General features: G+C 36.3%; 2 protein-coding genes across 3 annotated transcripts in view; one reads left to right on the forward strand and one right to left on the reverse strand.

Annotated features, from left to right (window-relative positions):
• Window positions 1-21,680, reverse strand: part of LOC136845815 (otolith matrix protein OMM-64-like) — a 152,326-nt gene that overhangs the window by 44,316 nt on the left and 86,330 nt on the right. Inside the window, exon 1 of one of the 2 annotated variants that reach the window (XM_067116182.1) lies at window positions 608-744. The exons of the other annotated variant lie outside the window; for it this stretch is intronic. Coding sequence (XP_066972283.1) covers window positions 608-684 — 77 coding nt within the window. The 5' untranslated portion in view covers window positions 685-744. Of the gene's footprint in view, window positions 1-607; window positions 745-21,680 lie in introns of those variants that run through there. 2 annotated transcript variants of the gene reach the window in all.
• The window catches only part of LOC136845814 (patched domain-containing protein 3-like), a 170,901-nt gene that overhangs the window by 4,022 nt on the left and 145,199 nt on the right, over window positions 1-21,680 (forward strand). The gene's annotated exons all lie outside the window — the stretch shown is intronic.

A 21,680-nucleotide genomic window follows, 5' to 3' on the forward strand; every position in this document is an offset into this window, starting at 1 on the left:
CCAAATTTCACTTTTTCGCTATTACGAATCTATGAGACACATTGTTCGATGAAAACATAAATTAAAACACAATTCGTCATACCTACAGCAAATACAACTACTCTGACGCTGAACTGAATAAGAAGTTTTCTTTAGTTTGTTAATGTCGTCCTAAAATACCCTCACCGAGTGCGACGTTTCTGAGTTTCGTTGAGAAACCGTTTGATAAAATGCTTTTTTGTTAAACAACCCTATGGCTCTCTTTACATGTCTAAAGCTGAAAAACTGATAGCATAGACAGTATCCTACAGGCCTACCTACTGCAAAGAATTCTCATTGACTGACAAAACACAGGTTCCTCATGCATCACAGTAACATGTTGAAAAGATGTAGACCTACTTACTATCAAGCATTTTTAATAACGAACCAGATCTTTTTTACTTATATTCTGTGGCATATAAAAGATTAATTATGTTCTGATTTGAAAACCGAGCCCGCCACTACATTTATATTTCACAATAATAAGCTGAAAATATAAGTTAACAGAGAAAGGGAGTCTATTGCTTAAGATATTTCACTGACTAGCACAAAATTATGGGTAAATAAAATTCAGTATGCTTTGGCTTACCTGTGAAATGTTATTCCATTTTCTCTTGAAGAATTCCTGTACCCGATTCTGCAATTATAAGCTACACAATATTCCATTATGAAGACAATGAACGAAAAAATCGCAGCACACACTAAGCACCTATTCACTGTCCCGGGTATTTGTTGGCAAAACTCCCCGTGGCTCCAGCAGCGCCACACTGGTGGCAGCATACCAAATTACATAGCTTTAGTATACTGATAAAATCTCGTTATATTTTACCCTCTATAAAATGAATAGTGCGTAAGTCTACTTAACCATTATCTTACCATGACCCCATCGTACCCGAATTTGAATCTTTCCACCGGAATTTGAGGCTTTTTTCAAGGTTCGTCATTTGATTTTTCAAACTCAAAGCCTTTTAGAAATAAATCTATCCAAAAAGTCTGAAGAAATCGAGAAGTTAAGAGGCCATTGTGGCTACTACAAATGCATATACATCTGGTAAAAAGTAACAATAAAATGGGAAAGCTTTCACCTTCAACCGATATATGCATGCATGAGCTAAACTAGACTTGTTTGTATTCATAGCAGAGGGTAAACGCGTTCTCGCTGGAACATCAGTTCTGTCTAATGGTTCGAGTTCTGCGAAGATAAAAAGCTTCTTCGTCTGTTTCCTACTCGGATATAGGCATAAAAAAGTGGAGGAAGCCGAGAAGTTGGGAGATCATTGTGGCTAATTAGAATTATGTAAAATGTCTGGTAAGGTGATCAGAATTCAAATGCCTTATCTCTATTATCATCCTTTTCGAACGCAGTACAGCTTACCTCAAGAATACGACAACAAAACATGGTTAATGTCATCATGGTAATTGAAAATACGTGGTTCTTGTTAATGCGCACAATAGAAACACTTAAATTTCGTTTTGAACACCCCTGCTATGCATTTTGAACTCTCCTTCATGCATTCTACAGTTTCATTGACGTATATTACAGTGACAGTCAAATCAGTACTACGTCAGACGTCAGAATGGATATAATAACATCCAAATTATAGCGATAAGTGAACTATATAATGATAATCGACATAATGTATCTTTTAAATTGAATAGCTAACGATTGCCCCATATTGAAAATCAGGAAAACAGTGTAGAACACGTCACATGACCACTCGCGATTACTGTGAACTTATAATGAAGAATGCAATGTAGGCCTATAGCGTAGAGCGTGGCTTTCCTTCATCTATACTAGATATTATGGGATTACTAGGCCCTCAAATTTTGTGTTTTTTATAAAATGGCCCAAAATAACGCAACAACTAACATATTCCTCGGTATCAGATTATATATTTACCCAAAATTCTGGATCTTATTTTGACATTGATATTTATAACAATGGGCTTGGGTTAGCTTAATTCTTAGTTGTCTTAAGGGCTTGCTTACTGAGATTGCTAAATGTTATAAAAAACTGGAAGACCTTCCAGTTTTTTATGTCATTTTCTTCGTTGGGCTGCTTCCCCACCTCTCCTTTACAAAGTGATGAGGGACCTTCGTTATTGGTACCATAGGTCTTTGCATAAGAAAAGTGACTGCTAACCTTTATTGTCTCATCCACCTCTGTCGTGCATGTATTCCCGCACATCCTGGATGTGAAGACCTATCTGTTCTAATGATTCTGCCACTATTCAGCTCATCATGAAAAATGTTTCCCTTTCATCTATCCTCCAGTTCTAGCATCAATATATATATATATATATATATATATATATATATATATATATATATATATATATAAAATATATAATACATGTGTTAATTATGATGTGCGTTGGGGTGTGTGTGTGTGTGTGTGTGTGTGTGTGCTTGTTTGCTAGAGATGTTAGCTAGTTTCACAGTGTTAGCTTGCATTCTTGGGTTCGCTATGTTTGATAAAGGTTTTGTTAACGGGGCATCGCTAATTCTGTACACAAAGCTGAAAACCCTTTACAAATCGACTGGAAATTGAATGTGGATGTCCATACAAATTAATTTTTTTACTGTCGTCTTCTATTTTTCCCGATTAACCTAGGCCTAAAACTTGCACTATCATTATTTGAAAGGCAGCCGACCAAATTCCAGTAATACGACGATAATTCTGATACTTGGAGGACTGAATAATTTGTTCAATAACATTTTATTTTTCATGGATTCATTGTTGATAGAAATACACGCTTTGAAAAGCAAGAAAAGAAAGAAAAAGTGTAAAGACTAGTTTCATTTTGAGTTACTGTTCCTTTAGTAAAAGAAAATGAGATTTTACGTTAATTAAGAAAACGAATTACACCATAGACTAAAATCTTTCCTTACTCGCCGCCCAGTCTAAAATTATTTTAAAATTAAACGCCAAAATTGCGAATCTATAATAGCTGTATTTACTTATAGCCGGTTTTGACACAGTTAGACAATATGAGGCTGAAATTTTCCAAGTATCATAACACCAAGACAATTCAAATAATTTATTCTCAGAATCTGATGATCTATAACATTGAGAAAATAAGATCTTTCTAGAAATAAACATGAAATTCTGCCGTAACAACGTCACCGGTAAATTTATATATATCAACCATTTTGGGAGATTCAAAGCAGCTATATGAAACTGTGGGTATAAGCAAAGACTAAACAGCACCGAGGTAACGATAGGCGTGTGCCCAAGGTCGTTACCATACTAAGGGCCCCTTGTTGCCATATTGTTTTTGAACTATTGGTTTTCCTGACAGAGCGTATAATGTGCATAATCTCTCGCTGATGTGGCCTTGGACTCAAAGCCTTCCATAAACTTTATCTTTTGCCTATCGGGGACTTCGTTTCATGAATATCGTCGACTTCCGCGTAATTAGAAATTTTTTCTCTGCAAAGAAACGTTGCAAAGTTTGTGTTGATTAATAAAGAATAATTCATGCAGTACCAATTCTATTTGCATTGTGTCTCAGTTTATTATCAACTATATATGTAATGTTTGTGTTTTTCAAAGGTTGGTGTTGATTAATCCTCGCTTTGCAGCATTTTTTTCTAAGACTTCCTTCTGTAGCGATATATTTCTTAGGAGGAGGGGGGGGGACACGGTGGTGGGTTATGTAACTGGGGTATGTTATATTAATAACTCAAGGGAGTTGGGTCTCTGGCTTTAACGGGCACTGCTCCCAGTTGATTCAACTAACACTACCTGGATCTGGGGGCCGAGCTCGCGTCACGAGCACAACCTGCTTTGTAGTTGTAGACTACCACCTGTTTAGGCAAATGCTGCAGTCAGGAACTGTAATCCTGTTCTGAATGGGCACCGTATCGTCATTAGCAGCTAGTTATGGTTAAAGTTAAGGCACCAAGTGCGCTATCTTCTCGGATTCAACTTTGGATGTCCAGCAGACATCCTTGCCCATAAAACCAAAAGACATGTGGTGCTCATTGGCCTTAGTTAGCTCTGAACTGCGCTGTAGGGAACTGGCTATCCTTTAGTTCATTCTGATGGATGGACGAAATTTCGAATTAGTGCTTATGGGGTTGTTAATATTCTTATTGTTTGTAAACACTAATGATAAACTGAAAATTGGAAAGTAAGAACCTTGAATCACAGTGAAAAAATTTAAAATGTAGAAAATGAAGTACAGCGATAAAGGACTGGACATCATCATAGAATCACTATGGTGATATATTTTTAGTATTCGCCGAGTCTCCCTCAAGTCGAGAAAAGGGAAGTAGGATATTCCAGTTACGGGAATCTAATCGCAAAGTACAGAGGTGTCGATTTGATTATAAATGGAGATATGAGCTCTGTAAACTTTGTTTTCTGTATAGTAATTAGGACATCGGCAAAGAAGGTGAAGTAGATGATAATTTAGATGAATAGGCTGAGGTAAAGAAAAAAGCTAAGTATTTAAATGACAGATCTCTTTCATTGTGTTTAGACGAGGTTGACATGTAAAACTGACACACTATGCATTTAAGAAACGTGTCCAGTTCCCACGGACTCCTAATAGATGGCTAACTGTTGACGGTTTTGGCACATTTCCAATTATAAGGTTAGATGAAAGGGTTAAGATCCAATTACAAAAAATACCTGTGTCATAGTTAGAGACATGTATGAGATCTTTAAAAGCGGATGACGTAAAAATACCAACTAATATTTCTACGTCTTTATGCCTTACTTGGTCTGGCGCCCTTCCATCAAAAGAAAAGAAATCCCCCACCCAAGGACCTGGTGGCAGATGACATAGAATGTATCATAGATCTTCTTCTTCTTCTGTTAACGTGCTTTTTTCCCATTTGTATGGGGTAAGCGTGATGCCTTCTTTTTGAAGGGATTTGATTTGGCTTTGGGGTAGACTTTGTAGTCTCGATCGGCTATTATAGACAATGACGTTAAATTTCGAAATATAATAGATTAACGTGCGTTCATCAATTGTGACAGAGTAACTGACGCCCATACAAACTACAAAATAAGAAAAAAAAGAACAATGGCGCAGAATAGTGAAAGTAACGACTTCAGACTAAGCCCTTGTGAACATGGTGTGATGCAAACAAAAAGGGAAGTTTTACTATGCCCTCATCATAATGAACATGCGCTACTGGCCCATAATCATCGGATAGGAGGAAATCAACCTTTTTATGACCGTCGTTCTGCTAATTGTTAGAATTTTAAAGGTCGAATGCCCCAGTCTCCGGGGACTAAGCGATGGTCTTTTTAATGTGAAGCGATGAATGGACTGTATGATTTTTAAAGATAAAAAGTAAAAGAAGCTGTTAAATTTTTTATATATTGGTGATTTTTATATTCCACCTCAGGCATGTTTGATCTTTTGGGATATTTTGTGCATAATTGAATTGTTTGGCTTCTTGTACTTATTTTTTGCTGTGATCTCCTTTAGCTTCATTTTGTAAGTTATATTCATAAAGGTGTGTAATACCCTTTACAATTTGTGCCTCCGTCTTTTTTTCACGTGAGATAATTCTGATAATCTTCATTGACGGGACCATTGTAGAAATACTATATACATATACATACATACATACATATATATATATATATATATATATATATATATATGCATATATATACTGTATATATATGTATGGATGCATGCATATGTACATGTTTATATGCGTGCATATATACATAATGTGTGTATATATATATATATATATATATATATATATATATATATATATATATATATATATATATATATTCCCTTATGGTGTTAAGCTAAAAAAATCACAGGAGATGCACATGATTTAGCATATTGCTAATTCGATCCTTGGTGTTTTAATTAGGGCAGTGTGACGTCCAAAATATTACTAAACGAATGAAGATACAATGAACGGCTTAATTTCGTTCAAACGTTAACAGTGTCTCAAGATCATCCTTCTTATTAAGTCCGTAGCATCTAGATTAGTTTCAGTCGGGAAGTAATTGCGAGGATTAGCGAACTGAATACTAAAGAGATGGCTTTCGTAGCGTATTACTGGTTCTGTTCCTTTCGTATTTGCGTGAAGAAAAAGGAGGGGGAAAAAGACAATAATTACAGTAGAGTGGCCACTAGTATCTATGAGGTTAGAGCAGCATGAGCGGTTTGCCAATGAGCCCTCTTCGAGTAAGGAGATTATGCTCTTACGTAAGTATCGCTCCTTTTTTCTATTCAGATGAAGCCATTTGATTTTAATTTTATTCTGCTGAAAGAGGTCAATGAAAAACGGGTAGAGAAACGTGACCTGGATCTTCAACAGTCTCAAAACAACAGGAATCACTGAAGGGTGAAAAACCATTACTTTCATAATTGGTGACAGAATGGTCTTCATTACTTTCATACATATATGAGATGAACCTCACGTTTAAAAGGCCCTTAGTTAAACTTAACGTGGTTTTACTGGAAGGACACGGTGATAGGGTAAGCTATTTTGATTCATCTCTATGAATAATTAAAACAAATAATCAGAAGACGAACATCGCTGATCTAAGCTAGCAAGGTAGCTTCTGTAACAAGAAAATATTGAGATCAGTGAGTCGGAATGTGTAATGAATAAATGAATTCTACTGGAGTAGGTATCCAGTTAAGAAATGTTATGTCAGGTATGTAAGTCCATTTCATAATGTGAATTAATGGAATTCATTTCCCTCCAATGTACCTCCTTTAAGTCGAACCCGGGAGATTTAGATGAAATTAGCTGGAAGGTATTGAATTAGATTATAAGATTTTGCGGCGCTTCAAGGCACTTTATGAATCGTTAATAGAGCAAGGGTATTTTGATAAATTTTAGGAGGGAAATAGCAAGGAGCAAATAATGTTATTTATCCATTTACCTCGATGTTCTGCTTTGTAGACAGTTTAGTTTTCTAGTGTTCTTTAATCAGGTTATGTTTTTCGTCTATTCCATCGTATCCAAAGACAAGCCTCACGCTGACAAATTTCATCGTTAGAGAGGGAGACTAGCCTACACAAACGTCATAAAACGATGAAAAACATATAAATGAGAGCGTCACATTTCACAGATATCTTACATTTGGCAAAAACATTGCCCACACACATTGAAGAGAGAGAGAGAGAGAGAGAGAGAGAGAGAGAGAATAAAACGTTAGTGAAAGTGAATCATTTACCGTATGCAGACTGGTGTTGCAATTCCTGGGGATAAAAACTCCTCTCCTGAACCCATAGTTCATATAAGTAATCTACTTTAGAATCCATTACCACTGGAATTATAACACCAATTACTCCTAGTATTAAAAATCAATCAAAGTCAGTAAACTACCTGACTTCCTCAATTACTGCCTGAGTAATCGTTTCGAAACATTAGACTATCACGAAGAAGGTGACAAAGAGCACTCCTTGTGTATCAGAGAAGCAGGCATAGCGTGGCCATCAGGGCTGTCACCCTTTGAAAACGTGTTGTCTCATCTGCGAACCTTGTGAAAAGTCTCATATGACAACGGCCCGCTAATCAGTATCTTGTAAGACTGCCCACTTTTTTTTCTGTTAAGGGATGATGTTATGTAACGAAAGGTACACCTTGAAAAATGCTATATTTCTGTGGTGTAGTCATCTGCTCGGAAACATAATAGGGCTCGTCGTAATGCTGAGAGAGAGAGAGAGAGAGAGAGAGAGAGAGAGAGAGAGAGAGAGAGAGAGATTTCTCATTTCCTGAAAGACTCCTCTTACGCAATGCAGGTGCAGGTTATGACATAATATTATCCGTAATAATTAGTAACGATGGTAATAAAGTTATTCCAGCAAGAATAGGCTCGTAATAATAATAATTTTCTAGAGCAAATATTGAAGGCGTATCCTTTCTGTGAAATGACGAGTTTTTATGTGATTCTAAACACACGGACAATGTAAGGACATTTGGAAATTTATTATACTAAAAAAAATTGATGTTGATAATCCAGTATGTACTTTTTTTTTTTTTTTTTTTTTACAAAATAACGGTAAAAAAAGGAATTCCCAAGTAGCAACGGAACGAGAACTTCAACTTTTTCAGCAGCTTGTTGAACAAGCGATTAAATGAGGTTTGAAGTTCTATAACTAATGAAGTTTGTTACCTTATATCGTGTACTAACAGTTTATCAGTCGTATTAAATTCTATTAAAATAACTGACCTCTTGAGAATGAACAAAGGCCAGGTTTTCCAAATACTGCGAAGATTTCATTTGAATTCTGTTATTAAATACGTCGATAATTTTATTGTTTTAGTGACAGAAAAGATTTCCCCCATGATAGGAAAACATCAGATTTTACCTTGAATTCTTTTTGAAAACGCTTGAAGACCTGACTGACAAACAAAACAAGGTTTCAGATAGAGAGCAGCTTCACAGAGCTGGTCGTAATTTGTCAGCACCTCACGTAAGTTCAAAATGATATATCTCAGTATAAGATATATAATTTTGAACTTACGTAAGGTGCTGACAAATTACAACCAGCTCTGTGAAGCTGCTCTCTATCTGAAACCTTGTTTGTCAGTCAGATACTGAGATATATCATTCTGAACTTACGTGAGGTGCTGACAAATTACGACCAGCTCTGTGAAGCTGCTCTCTATCTGAAACCTTGTTTGTCAGTCAGGTCTTCGAGCGTTTTCAAAAAGAATTCAAGGTAAAATCTGATGCTTCCCTATCATGGGGGAATCTTTTCGCTACAGTTAATTTCGTTTTAACAGAAAACTAGTTTCCAGTTTTTTTTTTTTACTTCGTCATTCGCAACTAACATTTCATCAAATTCCTTCTGCTCAAAGATTTTGTGCAGTGTTGAGGAGAATGAAAATCACTTTTGGATGGGTTTGTTGTCTTTGAATGTCACTCTTTTTCACCACCAAAGCCGAAAAAAAAATGCTGAACGCCTTTAAACTGAATTTGCTTACTGCTCTCGCAGGGAGGTATGTGCATTTGGACAGCGTTATCCCCTACTATGCTAATGAAAACTTTTCTGTTCTGTCTGCTTGGGCCTATAATTTGAACTCTTTCTTTTTAAACGTGAACTCATTCTTATCATTACCACACCGTCCATATGCTTGCACAATTCACTTTGAAGTTTAGAGCTTGTTGTCAAGGTGAAAAGAAGCCGTGTGATGATTTAGAATTATAGAAGGACTAAACGATAAGTTTCTCATCGACTCCACCAGAACTAGTTGTGGTACGATTCAAGATATCATGAGGAAGATTCTTCTCTGGAGGTAAAGGCTATAGCGTTGTTTGTTTATGTATAGTACTGTTCAACTTGACATTCTCTTTAGTAGTAAGTAAACCCACATTTAGTCTGATAAGAAGGAAGGAATGGGGTTGAGTATTTCTGGGACTTCTGAAAAATGCAGCTACAATCGATGGCCTTTAAAATATTTTAGACCTCAGCCGTTTGTAAGACTTGTTACATCATTATTGTGAACGCGCGCATTCCTTGTTTATTGATCATTCTCTTTAATGTAGACGGAACGGCCCAACTAATGTTCTTATCTAGCCTATGTCTGAGGGAAACAAGAAGGGAAGACTGGTGTAAAAAGAGTGGGACTCCTCCCCGAAGGCAGCAAGGGTAAATGTAGGAGGTTGCAGTTAGGAAAGACAAGGACAGAAGGATCTCAAGTTTCACGGCCGAGTTCGGCATGGATGAATGATTTCCCTTCTTTGATGTAATGATAAGTGATGGTGGTAAACATTTCACGTCTATACATATCAGCCATACGATTGGGAGCAGATACCTGGATGTGAAGGTTGAAGGAAGGAAGACCCAGAGAAGTCTGTCGTGCTGAATTATTGCAGTTGGTTGATAGTAAATGCGATAAAGAAAGATAAATCTAGACTATAATTTTCAGGAAACATTCATTCAGCTTGGTAGTCTTTGAAATGCTGTCACGCCTTAAATCCATAAGTAATTTATAAAAATATAAAAATTAGCAATAAGTCATGGCCTGTGATAAAGACAGCTGCTTTAACAAAGCTAGCTCGCTGAAATACTCAAAATCCAGTCAGGGAAGAAGTATTTTACATTAAATTCTGACTAACACGGGGTGAAAAACCAATTGACAGAGGCCTGCAAAAAAGTGCAAAGAAACCTAATGAAGAGGTCAAGTAATTACTATAGATGAGTGTATGACACATATGCACACACATATACACAATACACGCACATAATATAACTTCTATTTGCAAATGTGTGTTCACATTTCAAAAGAGCTAAACATTTCAAATTCTTGGAGATAACAACTTTTGTTTGAAACGATGCTCGTACAACAAGAGAATTCTCATTCAGTAAAGTATCGTTGTAAATTCCCTTCAAACGCAAAATTCCTCTCTTTGAAATGTTGTAGTTTATGAGGCCTTTTGTTAACTTGAGATTCTGGCCTCTGGAGGCCCAGGAAATTCAGTCGACTTCTCACTTCAGTTTATGTTTGTTTTCCTTTGTTGTCCTGCCAGCCGTAGAGATTATGACACTCACGGAAGCCATTGAAGGTACCTAAGACATACTTCAAAGACAAACAAGAGATGTGTTAGAAGCTCCTGTGATAAACATGAAAGGTTTTTTCGATATCCATTAAGAGGCAGCTTAGAAATCCTTGGAAGAGCAATGATACACAAATACGTAAGGAAATAACAAAAACCTTCAAAAGCACTCGTGGTGCTTGACTCACTCGTCAAATGCATTTATTACGTCTGATTACGGTACACTGTATCGTCTGATCATTAGTTCCAGGAAAGCAAGATAAAGAGATCCGCACCTGTAGGCGTCACTTAGTAGGTTCTTTGCAGCGTACCTTCGGCCCCCACCAGCAACCCCTTTTATTCCTTTTACTACACCTCCGTTAAAATTCTCTTTCTTCCATCTGACTTTCCACCATCTCCTAACAGTTGTTTTATAGTGCAACCATGAGGTTTTCCCCCCTGTTACGCCTATAGAACCTTTTTACTTTCAATTTCCCTTTCAGCGCCTTTGGCCTAAATTTTATATTCTGTCACAAAAGGTCCGTATGTGGTGGGACCTTGCGTGGAAATTAAAGTATTTTATGTCTGCTGAACGGCATTTTTCTGTTCTAAAAATCGACCCTTTCTGGTTTTATTGATTTTATTCTCAAATTATAGCTAAACATTTCGTTTTATTGCTGAAATATTAGTTCTTCTTCCTAGGTTAGCCACAAGAATACTCAAACACAATTAACCATACCTGGAAAACCCTCCTCAGGGAGGAATAACTCGGTACGCGTAGAAAGCTCAAATGAAATAAACAAAACATAAAGTAAAACTGTCTTTATATTTGGTCGACCGGAGTTGAACAAATATTAAGCAAAAATTCAAGTTAGGCTTTCTTTACTGTTTCTGGTTATGTATCCAGTCTCACAGGGTCTCTGGCCTTAACAGATGTGTGCAAAAAGCTTTCATGCTAGTTCTGCCGCCTTAGGGGGCTTAGAAGCACTTATTATACCCAGTAAACGATAGTCATTAATTGGATGATATCAGCATTACCCTGAACTATCATTCATTTATTCCAAGACACGCGCGATAAAACAATTCTTTAGTTTTTATAAGAAACTGTCGCCAGCAACTATTTCCACAGAAGACCTAAATCATCAATATGGAAAGTATTTGAGTTCTTTTTTAAAACATTGTCATTGATACTAAAAAATTATAAAAAACATAGCTCAAATGATAGGGGAAAGACACGAACTAACCCTTCCCCTGTCTTGGCAGTAATACACAAGAAAAGGTGTGTACTTCAAACTATAAATAAAATCATCCCTTGTGTTAAAATACATGTAATGTTTTTAGTTGTAATCTAAACTATGTCCAACTTGGTATGTATGCTTAACATACTCGTCATGATAAATTCTTATACGTACAATAATTATGTACATTTCCCTATACGTAAATAAAAACACATATAAATAGACATGTATTGAGTGTATAGGCCGATGATCAGTAGGCCGCGGTAAAATACCGTTCTAAATTAACAAGATGTTTATCTCCTGATACTTAAATCCTTTGCTGAATAATTTCCACCTTTAACAAACTGATCGTAAGAGTAATTCTAAACGACGTCTTCTTCAGAAATGGGTTTACGCCATTTAAATTAACTTCAAAGGTGAGAATAACATACATGTAAGTATGCATTGTCATTACATTGAAACGAAATTAACTCATGATTGCTCAGGATAATTTTTGCCAACCGAAGGGGAGGCAGTGGCAAGCGTGCCCCTTTTTCTGGCCACGCCCACGCTTCGGGAGCCTGATTTTAAAGCTTTATGAAACCGAAACAGTGAAAAGATATCACCGTTACGCTGCGTGTTGAATACAAAAAGTCCCGGCTGTATGAGAGACGACGCGCTGACCATTATCCTCATTTTTACGACTCGAAAATCAGCTCTTCCAAGAAAAGGACCTCGTTAAAAGACTCGTGCAAGAAAAACGAGAGTGGAGGGCCACATACTAGGTTTGACACTTGTGTAAGGGCTGTAACGCAACTAAACGGCACTTACAGCTGATTTATGGCAGTCCATAGCCGTACTCCTTGTAGGGCGTACAGGCAACAAAAAAGACTATATTCACGTGGGACCCTTCATAAATATGGCAGCGTCGTGTGTGGGGACCCGTGGGTGCACTTTTTTACGTCAGCCCAACTTAGTTTTTATCAAATGCAAATTTGATTTGCTGCGGAACAGCTCATTACGTATGTTTTATGGATAGAACACCGGCAGTCAGTTGCCCAGACGGGCTGGTGCTCGCCTCCTGCCATAGTCCCATAACGTGATTGTAGTTGAGGTTTTGAATTTTGGGTATTTCCATTCAAAGTTTCTGATTGTACAATAGCAAATTGGTTTTAATGAAGTTAGATATAAGTCAATTTGAGTTGTCAAGCTGGTGTGAAGTTTGCATGCGCCTAGACGAGTTACTGGTAACAAATGAAAGCTATTTGAAGAAACTGCACACTGCTCAGAAAGATGCATTTCGCAAAATAATGTAAATAATTACATACAAAAACTTATTCACAATTGCACTTGCACACACATACGCACAATAAAAACACATATGTATATATGCATATGAATATATACATGCATATATATATATATATATATATATATCTTCTTCTTTTTCTTTTTCTTTTAACGTGCTTTTATTCCCATTTTTGTATGGGGTAAGCACGATGCCTTCTTTTGAAGGACTTTTTGATTTGGCTTTGGGGTAGACCTGTGGTCTCGATCGGCTGCCCTGCCTGACATCGCTTAGACCCCGGTACGTATGTTTCATGTATCATACCAGACCCAACGCCCTTTCTTCCCAGCAGCGAGAAGTTATTGCGCGGGTATGGCGAGCGTTCGAGACGTGTGAGATGTTTGTTATGTTTTTAGAAGGTGTTGTAGTGGCTTTGTTTTGTGTGTGTATTTAGTCTGTAACATCCATTTGCATATATATATATATATATATATATATATATATATATATATATATATATATATATATATGTATACATATAGTTGTAGTCTAAAGGTTAGGCTGCTCATCTCATCAGCTGAAAATCTCAGGTTTGATGCCTGGACAAGTCGGAATACTTTTCATTTACATCCTGTTGTCCCTCTGTTGACCTAAGAAGTCGCACACCCGCCACTAAACCTAAACATCGCCTTCCACTAAACCTAAACACACTCCCTGCTAAACCTAAACTCACCCCCTGCTAAAATTAAACACATTTCAACTAAACCTAAACACACACCCCTACTAAACCTAAACACAGACAGAATTATTAATCACAGGAGAGAAAAGCATTTTCAATAATATGTTTTCTATGGTATCGAGTACATGAAATGAGGTACATTAAACCGTAGAGTTTATTTAACACACACGTTACAGAGGGAAGGGGGAAGGCGAAGGGGGCGGGGGTACAGGTTTGAAACCTACCCTGTTATCGAAGTTGGGTCAAATTTGGTCTAGATCGGTCAAGCGGTTCGAATTTCTATAGGGCACAAAGCTACAAACATGCATAAAAACATTCACTTTTATATATAAGATATTCACAAATATTGAGTCATAAATACCATTTAATATCCATTTCACTATACCTTGGGGATAACTTACACTTAATGGGAATCACAGTTGATAAGTGAAAGTCGCCGTCAGTTATTGTTTCTAAACCAAGAAATAAATAATATATATATATATATATATATATATATATATATATATATATATATATATATATATATATATATATATATATTATAAAGCTGATGGCAGCATATTGTGTCATCTAGACTTCATTATTTTTCAGTTTTCTCAACTCGTCTCTGCTTATTGGAAATGTAGATAAAAATCAATTAAAAATTAACATTACCTTAAGAACACAATTTAACGGCAGTAACAACATATTCAAATAGTTTCCATGACCTGGATTTTATTAATTTTGACATGAAATTTTATGGCTTGGTTTTATTTTCAGCTAAACAGCAACTGATCAAGTTAATTAAGTCAAAGAGCAACACAAAACTGAACGTCAGGTTAGCCTTGAGTCTGTTTCTCGTGCTGAGGAACCATATTTGTTTTTCGTAGAGGGAACAACGTCTCGCTGCATCTGGGTGCTCAATGATGTTTCCTGGTCTCTGTAAACTCTGCGTCTGGTTACAAAAGGCCAGCAAGATCTCCCATTTGCTTTGCTTTCGCTGTTAAAGTTTCTCATCGCTTTCAAGTTGATTGCGAGATACTTCATTCACAAATCTGTCAATTTAGTCCAATCATTTTTCCCAAAACTCAAGATTCTTCAAAAAAAGGTTTCGTATTAAGCACTTGATTCTTACGCCCCTTTCTTTGCCTGAACTTACAATGCCCTTCTTCTGTCAGTCCCTCTATTGATTATTCCACTTTCTTCTCGCAGACCCTCATTTTCGTTCTATAATATCCTCTATTGGTCACCCCGATGTCTCCTCTGTTGCCGATGTCAATCTGTTGCCTGCCATACTTTCTGAGAAAAAAACCCTTTTTCTCACTTTTATCACCTTTCATCTGTAACAATGGAACAATTATTCCTTTCACCCATTCCTTTGGAGCCCTGATAAGCAGCTCTGTTGTTTAATCATGATACTGCAGCTTTTTGTTGGATTCCCAAGAACTCCTGGTATACCAGCACCTTTTTCAGCTTCTTAACTCCCTTCCTTAAATGCTCAAAGGTCACTTCTAATTGGATTCTGCAATCTGCATTAATCTCTTCTACCCTTGTTTCATCCAGATCTACGTCCCTTCTGTCCTTTTACATGTAAAACACCTATATATTCTGGACCGCATTATCTTCAAACAGCTTGCCATTATAATCTTGCAACCTAAGACCCATTATGCTAGAAAGCCTCTGTCTACATTTAATTCTCTTTTCTTACTACCTTGTCTTGTTTTCCAAAAAATACTTGCCCTTTCTTTTAACTTGTTCTGCTTATGCCTAAACTGTTATTCAGCTTTTGTAATATCGTTGTATAGCCTACATGTGTACACACACACACACACACACACACACACATATATATATATATATATATATATATATATATATATATATATATATATATATATTTACATATAAATATAATATATATATATGTGTGTGTATGTCTCTATTTGATATATATGTCTAAGTCTATCTATCTATCTATCAAACGTGGTGGGCCACACGTTTGAAATATCGTGCTGCGTTTGTCTAGAAAATGTAGAGATCCCTTGTACATTCTGAAGGAGTATCGCTAATTACTGACTTGGAAGGTAGATATGATGAGAAAAAAACCCTGCATTTCTTGTTCCTCATCCATTAGAGTATTCAGGCATTCATTTCTGACTTTAAGTCGCGTGTCCTTGGGTCGTTGCAGATAAGAGGCTTCATTCTAATGAGAGGAAAACTGTGTTGAGCTTCGTGAAGCGAGAAGGTTAAGAATTGCATTCGAAAAGGGGTTGACTTTATCTACATCTGTGGCATCGCAAAAGGTGAGGCCGTAGATTTTGGAATGTCGGGGACCTCCCTAGAGAGAGAGAGAGAGAGAGAGAGAGAGAGAGAGAGAGAGAGAGAGAGAGAGAGAGAGAGAGGAGCGAACATGCAGCAAATTAGAACTCCTTTTTCTCAATGCATATTTGCGAAGGTTTGCACATCCCGTTTTTATTTGGTTAGGGAAGAGTATCGTTACCCGGCGTTCTTAAAATAATTCATCAGACATGTTTCTCCTTTATTCTTTTTTCTGCTTCATGTGATTTGTCCTAAAATCTAAATAGCCTTCATTTACTATTATTCGTATTAACATTCTGTTTTTCTTTAGCTCTTTTTTCAATGCATAAAGCCTCAGAAAAACTAGATATTTAATTCCTTATCGTTATCTCGTGTAGGAACCTGTTTACCCTTCCACCAACTGTAAGAAATATGGTCCTGAGCCCCAGACATGAAATATCTCTCACGCTTGCTGAAGGAGACAAATTGCCACTTCATCTAACGATCGGGGAGCTAAGTGTCTAAAAAAGAAAGAAAGAAAAAAAAAGTCTGTTCCTTTCCACTGTCTGACATTCCGCGAATACAGAAAAACAAGTAAGAAATGCAGTTTTCAGGAGCTACTGCTCTTTGATTTATCTCTTTCCTTTCCTCGAATGACAACGAAGGCTAACCACCAATTGCGAGAGACTGGACGCGGTAATGATAACTGGAATTTTAATTTATAAAAGGACTGAAGGAAAATGAGGAGTTAATGTCTGTTCGTGGTCAGATCCTCACTCTTTTCAAAACACCAAATGAAATCATCTGCGTTTCCTTTACAGTGATAACAGATTTCGTAAAATTCGAAAAACTAAACAAATATTATTGTTTGATTGACTGGGAAAGAATAGCGGCAGAATATAGAGGCAGAAATACAATGGAAATAAGCGCCGAGGAAAGCTGTCCAACAGAGAGATTCGAAAAAGCGAGAAGAATGTCAACAGAAATAAGAGACGGAAACTCATCGAAACCAGAGAATCTTCGTTTTTCAAAATTCAAAGAAGAAACAGCATCAGTTTCCTTTCTGTGTATTTTACAACCGACGTATTGAAAGCTGATTACATATCATTAACTAAAATTGTCCTACGGGTAAAGTAGTAAATAAGATATCATGTTTTGCTAAGTGCAGTGCATCGTACGGAAGGACAGTAATTACTGACTATCAAACGTTATATATGATAAGAAAAATGCAGTATTTCAACAAGCTTAAAAATGAAATATATAAACTATCAATTCAAATTTTGTGGAAGATGTGTACTCTGTACTGTAAACCATATTAAGAATACTTCGCCATATTTTTCCTGAATGATCCAAACTGAATTCTCGTAATTTTTCGTACAAGACTTACTTATTGGTCTCTTCCTTTCCTCCTGGTTTAACTTCATTGATGAAAGACATTGGGATTATCTCTTGAAGAAATAAGATTTGCTTTTAAGTGGTTGCCTTGGCATAAAATTTCTATCAGGGGAAATGTAAAATGTCACCCACTTCTAAAACTTAGGCAAAGAAATAAAATAAAAGTAAGGGTTAAAAAAAGAAGTCATATCTTAGAACTGTATTCATCAACGCTAATGGTCGCATAACAAAGACACTATGAAATTCGATTTTCGTTATACCATAAATAAAATTCTCAGTTATGAAATAACAAGTCTGAGTAATACGAAAAGCATAATTGGAATTTTCTTTTCAAATTAAAATAAAAATGGAAAGGTTATGCGTTGTAGGTACAACCACTAAAACAGTAAAATTCCGGAAATCTGGAAAGCAAAAGTTATCTAGACAGCAAGGTCCTGATAATAAGAAGAATATCATCCATCCTCCAGAAATCTTTTAGCGAATACATTATTATTATTATTATTATTATTATTATTATTATTATTATTATTATTATTATTATTATTAACGTACTGTAGTTTAACCAGGCCACTGAGCTGACTTTCAGCTCTCATATGGCTGGACCGAAGGATTAGATTAAAATACCAAGCCTAGGCCTGAGGCCAAGCACTAGGACCCAATAGATCATTCAGTACGATGATGAACGAATTAAAATGAAATTAAAAACTGCACATAGGCACATACTCTCATACTGGAACACATACATATAATAAACACATTTACTCATGCTTCCTTACATACACACTAATAAGGTATATTAAAATTCAGAATATAAGTTCAGTAATATTTTAAAATTTTGCTTTTTTTTTGAAATTCGACAAATGCTATAAGGGTTTTCGTGCTATTATTATTTACTTATTTTTATATTTTATTAATTAAATTACAGTCCCTCATGAACATCAAAATCAGAACGACTGAAAATGTAAAAGATTCTGACAAAATTTCCCCCATTGATTTATTTCCAAAAGTTGACAGGCTGTTGTTCATACTTTGGACACTCACATAACAGATGTCTGACCGTTATTATCACCCTGCACTCTGAGCACGCGGGAGCCGGGCCACGTGGGCTGCTCATTGAGTGACCATGTGTCAGACGAGTATGGCCACTTGTTCGATGCTCTTTAGCATAACAGTTTCATGTTGCTCATTTCATTGCACTGAACGTAAACTCTTGGATACTACAGTTTTCCATTCACTACTCCATTGGCTAAACCTTGAGACGTAGCCCCTTGTCTGTTCTGTCGAGAGCTACTGGACATTGATGGCAATTTTTCTTCTTAAAAGGCTGAATGTATAACTTACTTGTTCAGTCGCCAGTGACACTACGCAAGCGTATTCCTTACGTGTATCCCCAGATCAGAAAAAAAAAAGAAAGCGAAATATCGGAGCTATCAAATCACCCATGTTTATCCTCCGTCTTCCCCTCTGATTAACTGGATGTTAAATTTTACTATCACAGTTTAGACATTTCAGAATAGTATAACTATTTATGTTCGTTAAGTTTAGAAAAATCACAAGTCTCTCTGCCAACACAGGTTAAAATTACACAGAGATGTGATTAAGCACCTAAAGGTTGGGAATGTTAACTTTCCTTACAGCAAACGCCGAGTCGTTGTAATGTGAATATCCATTGTTTAAACATAAAAACCATGGGAGAAACCAGTTGTCGTAACGTCATTATAAATACACATTTAAAGCCCAATAAAAAGATATACCAGAGAGAGAGAGAGAGAGAGAGAGAGAGAGAATAACGCGGTTCATCAAGGAGTGATTTGGTGGCATCATTCGTAAAAAAAAAAAAAAAAAAAAAAAAATTATGGACCCACCAGGGAATTTCCAGGTAATGCCATTGGGCCAGTCCGCCAGTGGCTTCTTTGCCTTAATTTCGTTTAAGGAGATTTAACTTTTCTGTACCTTTCACTCTTGGCTTCTTACCTGAGCCTAAATATTTATGTTCGGCCCCTGTACCAGTTGCGCAAGTCTGTAGGGCACTCTCTTTTATTTGTTCCAAGTACTTATGTTCAGTCTTTAACTTACTTAACTATTGAAAACAAAAACATAATTGCCATTAGCCCCTATGGATTTCAGTAATCTCAGGGTTACTAGTTTGTATTCTGTTCACGTATTCTTCCTTAGCTCTGGTTGTTAGCCGACTTACTAGTCTGTGATTTCTCTCAGTACTTTATATAGACAATTTCAATCTTACAAAGTTGTTTTAATTCCATTCCTTATCTGTCTTCATTTTTCTTAAACGATTCTCCCATCTCTTTCGTTCGTCTTAATCCCACTTTTATTCCCTCATTTTATGAGCATTCATATCATTTCATTATTCATCACGTAATCCATACGATACCAGAAAGTACCAATGATCTCAAGGTTAATATTTTGAGTTAGAATACAGACATAATACAGATTTATTGTCCGAGTATTATAAAACAATAAAATAGAAAGTAAAGAACTAATTAGAAAAAGGAAATTTGCATTTAACCGCCATGAATGCGAAGTATTTAGAAGAGGGAGGGTTCATACCTTGGATAGGAATTCAGATAACGGGACTTAACTCAGATGAAAGAAATAAAAAAAAGTAAAAAATGCGCCGAAGTTTCTTCGGAGCAGTCGAGTTTTCTGTACAGCGTATAATCAAGGCCACCGAAAATAGATCTATCTTTCGGTGGTCTCGGTGTAATGCTGTATGAGTCGCGGCACATGAAACTTTAGCCACGGCCCGGTGGTGGCCCGCCCCATATCGTTGTAAGACGCACGATTATGGCTAACTTTCATCTTAAATAAAATAAAAACTACTGAGGCTAGAGGGCTGCAATTTGTTATGTTTGATGATTGAAGGGTGGATGATCAACATACCAATTTGCAGCCCTCTAGCCTTAGTAGTTTTTAAGCTCTGAGGGTGGGCAGAAAAAGTGCGGACGGACAGACAAAGCCGGCACAATAGTTTTCTTTTACAGAAAACTACAAAAGAAATTTTACTGTGATACTACCAACATTTTCTGACCGTTCGAAGGGCCTAGATTTAGTAAGCCCTTCGAACGGTAATATCACAGGAAGAATCCTCTTTTATTTGAGTAATGTTAGCGAACCAAACCTCAATTACAGTTCGTTGCAAAGAAAGAATGACCAAAATTCCCTTTGCTTACTTCTATATTGTCTTGGGGTTAGCTAGTATGAGCAAGATGAGAATGTGTAATAATAATTATTATTTTTTTCATTCTAGATTACAAAAGTAAAAAAATTCCTATTTAATTACTAAGATTCATTAAGATTCCGGCTTCCGAACTAGAGGACAGGGTATAACTTGATATTTACTATTTTATATATATTTTTAAATCACTTTTTACCTCAAAGTTACCGTCTACATCCTAACCCACTAATGATGTGCGCATTGTCAGTTTTCTGTTGAGTATCTTACTGACTGATACGTATCAGAATTTTATTTCCCTGCCACTCCATAAATCTTATCACATGATGATACGAGTATTGAAGATTTCGTGTTAAATAAATGCTTGTTCGCTGTATAGATGTCTTCTTGAGCCTCACTCTTGGACCTCTGGTAATATTGTTTGGTCAATTTTTCAATATAGTCAGAATATGACTTTTCTGTTTTTTATCAACAGCCCACTGATGAAAAGTTAGCAACTTTATCTAAAAAAATTCAATAAAGTCTTCCCCATCTGAACGTGGCTCTACAGAGCCGATAGAGTACGAGAATATAGCGTAGAGTTAATGTTCCTGCTCCGTAAAAATAAATAAATAAATAAATAAATAAATAAATAAATAAAAACAGTATAAGATAAAGAAATCTTCTCAAAATATCATTACTGGTATGGTCTTGTAAGAGAAATAATTTTCTCTGTGCTTCAAATTAACTATTGACTGAGATAACAGCTTCATTATCTATGCTGATCATTCTGGCAACGTCGCATTTCCGCAGAGAACAACCATGCAAGCTAAAATGTCTTGAGCAGTAATCACGCTTTTACAAAGAAACTACTGTACCGTTCTCCGTCCTCATTGACACCCTTCATAAGTGATAGTGCCGCTGGCTTCATTTCATCTGTAATGTTGTTAGTATAACATTCAAAGTGCTAGGAAACCTTGTATCCCGAGAAAAAAATTTGAACTAAGTAACTTGCATTTGACTTAGATTAATTTTCATTTGTCTTATGTTGCATTGTCTGTCATACGAAGGTTTGATTGTATCGTGCT

Source organism: Macrobrachium rosenbergii, chromosome 14 (genome assembly GCF_040412425.1).
Source record: "Macrobrachium rosenbergii isolate ZJJX-2024 chromosome 14, ASM4041242v1, whole genome shotgun sequence".
Taxonomy (NCBI): Eukaryota; Metazoa; Arthropoda; class Malacostraca; order Decapoda; family Palaemonidae; genus Macrobrachium; species Macrobrachium rosenbergii.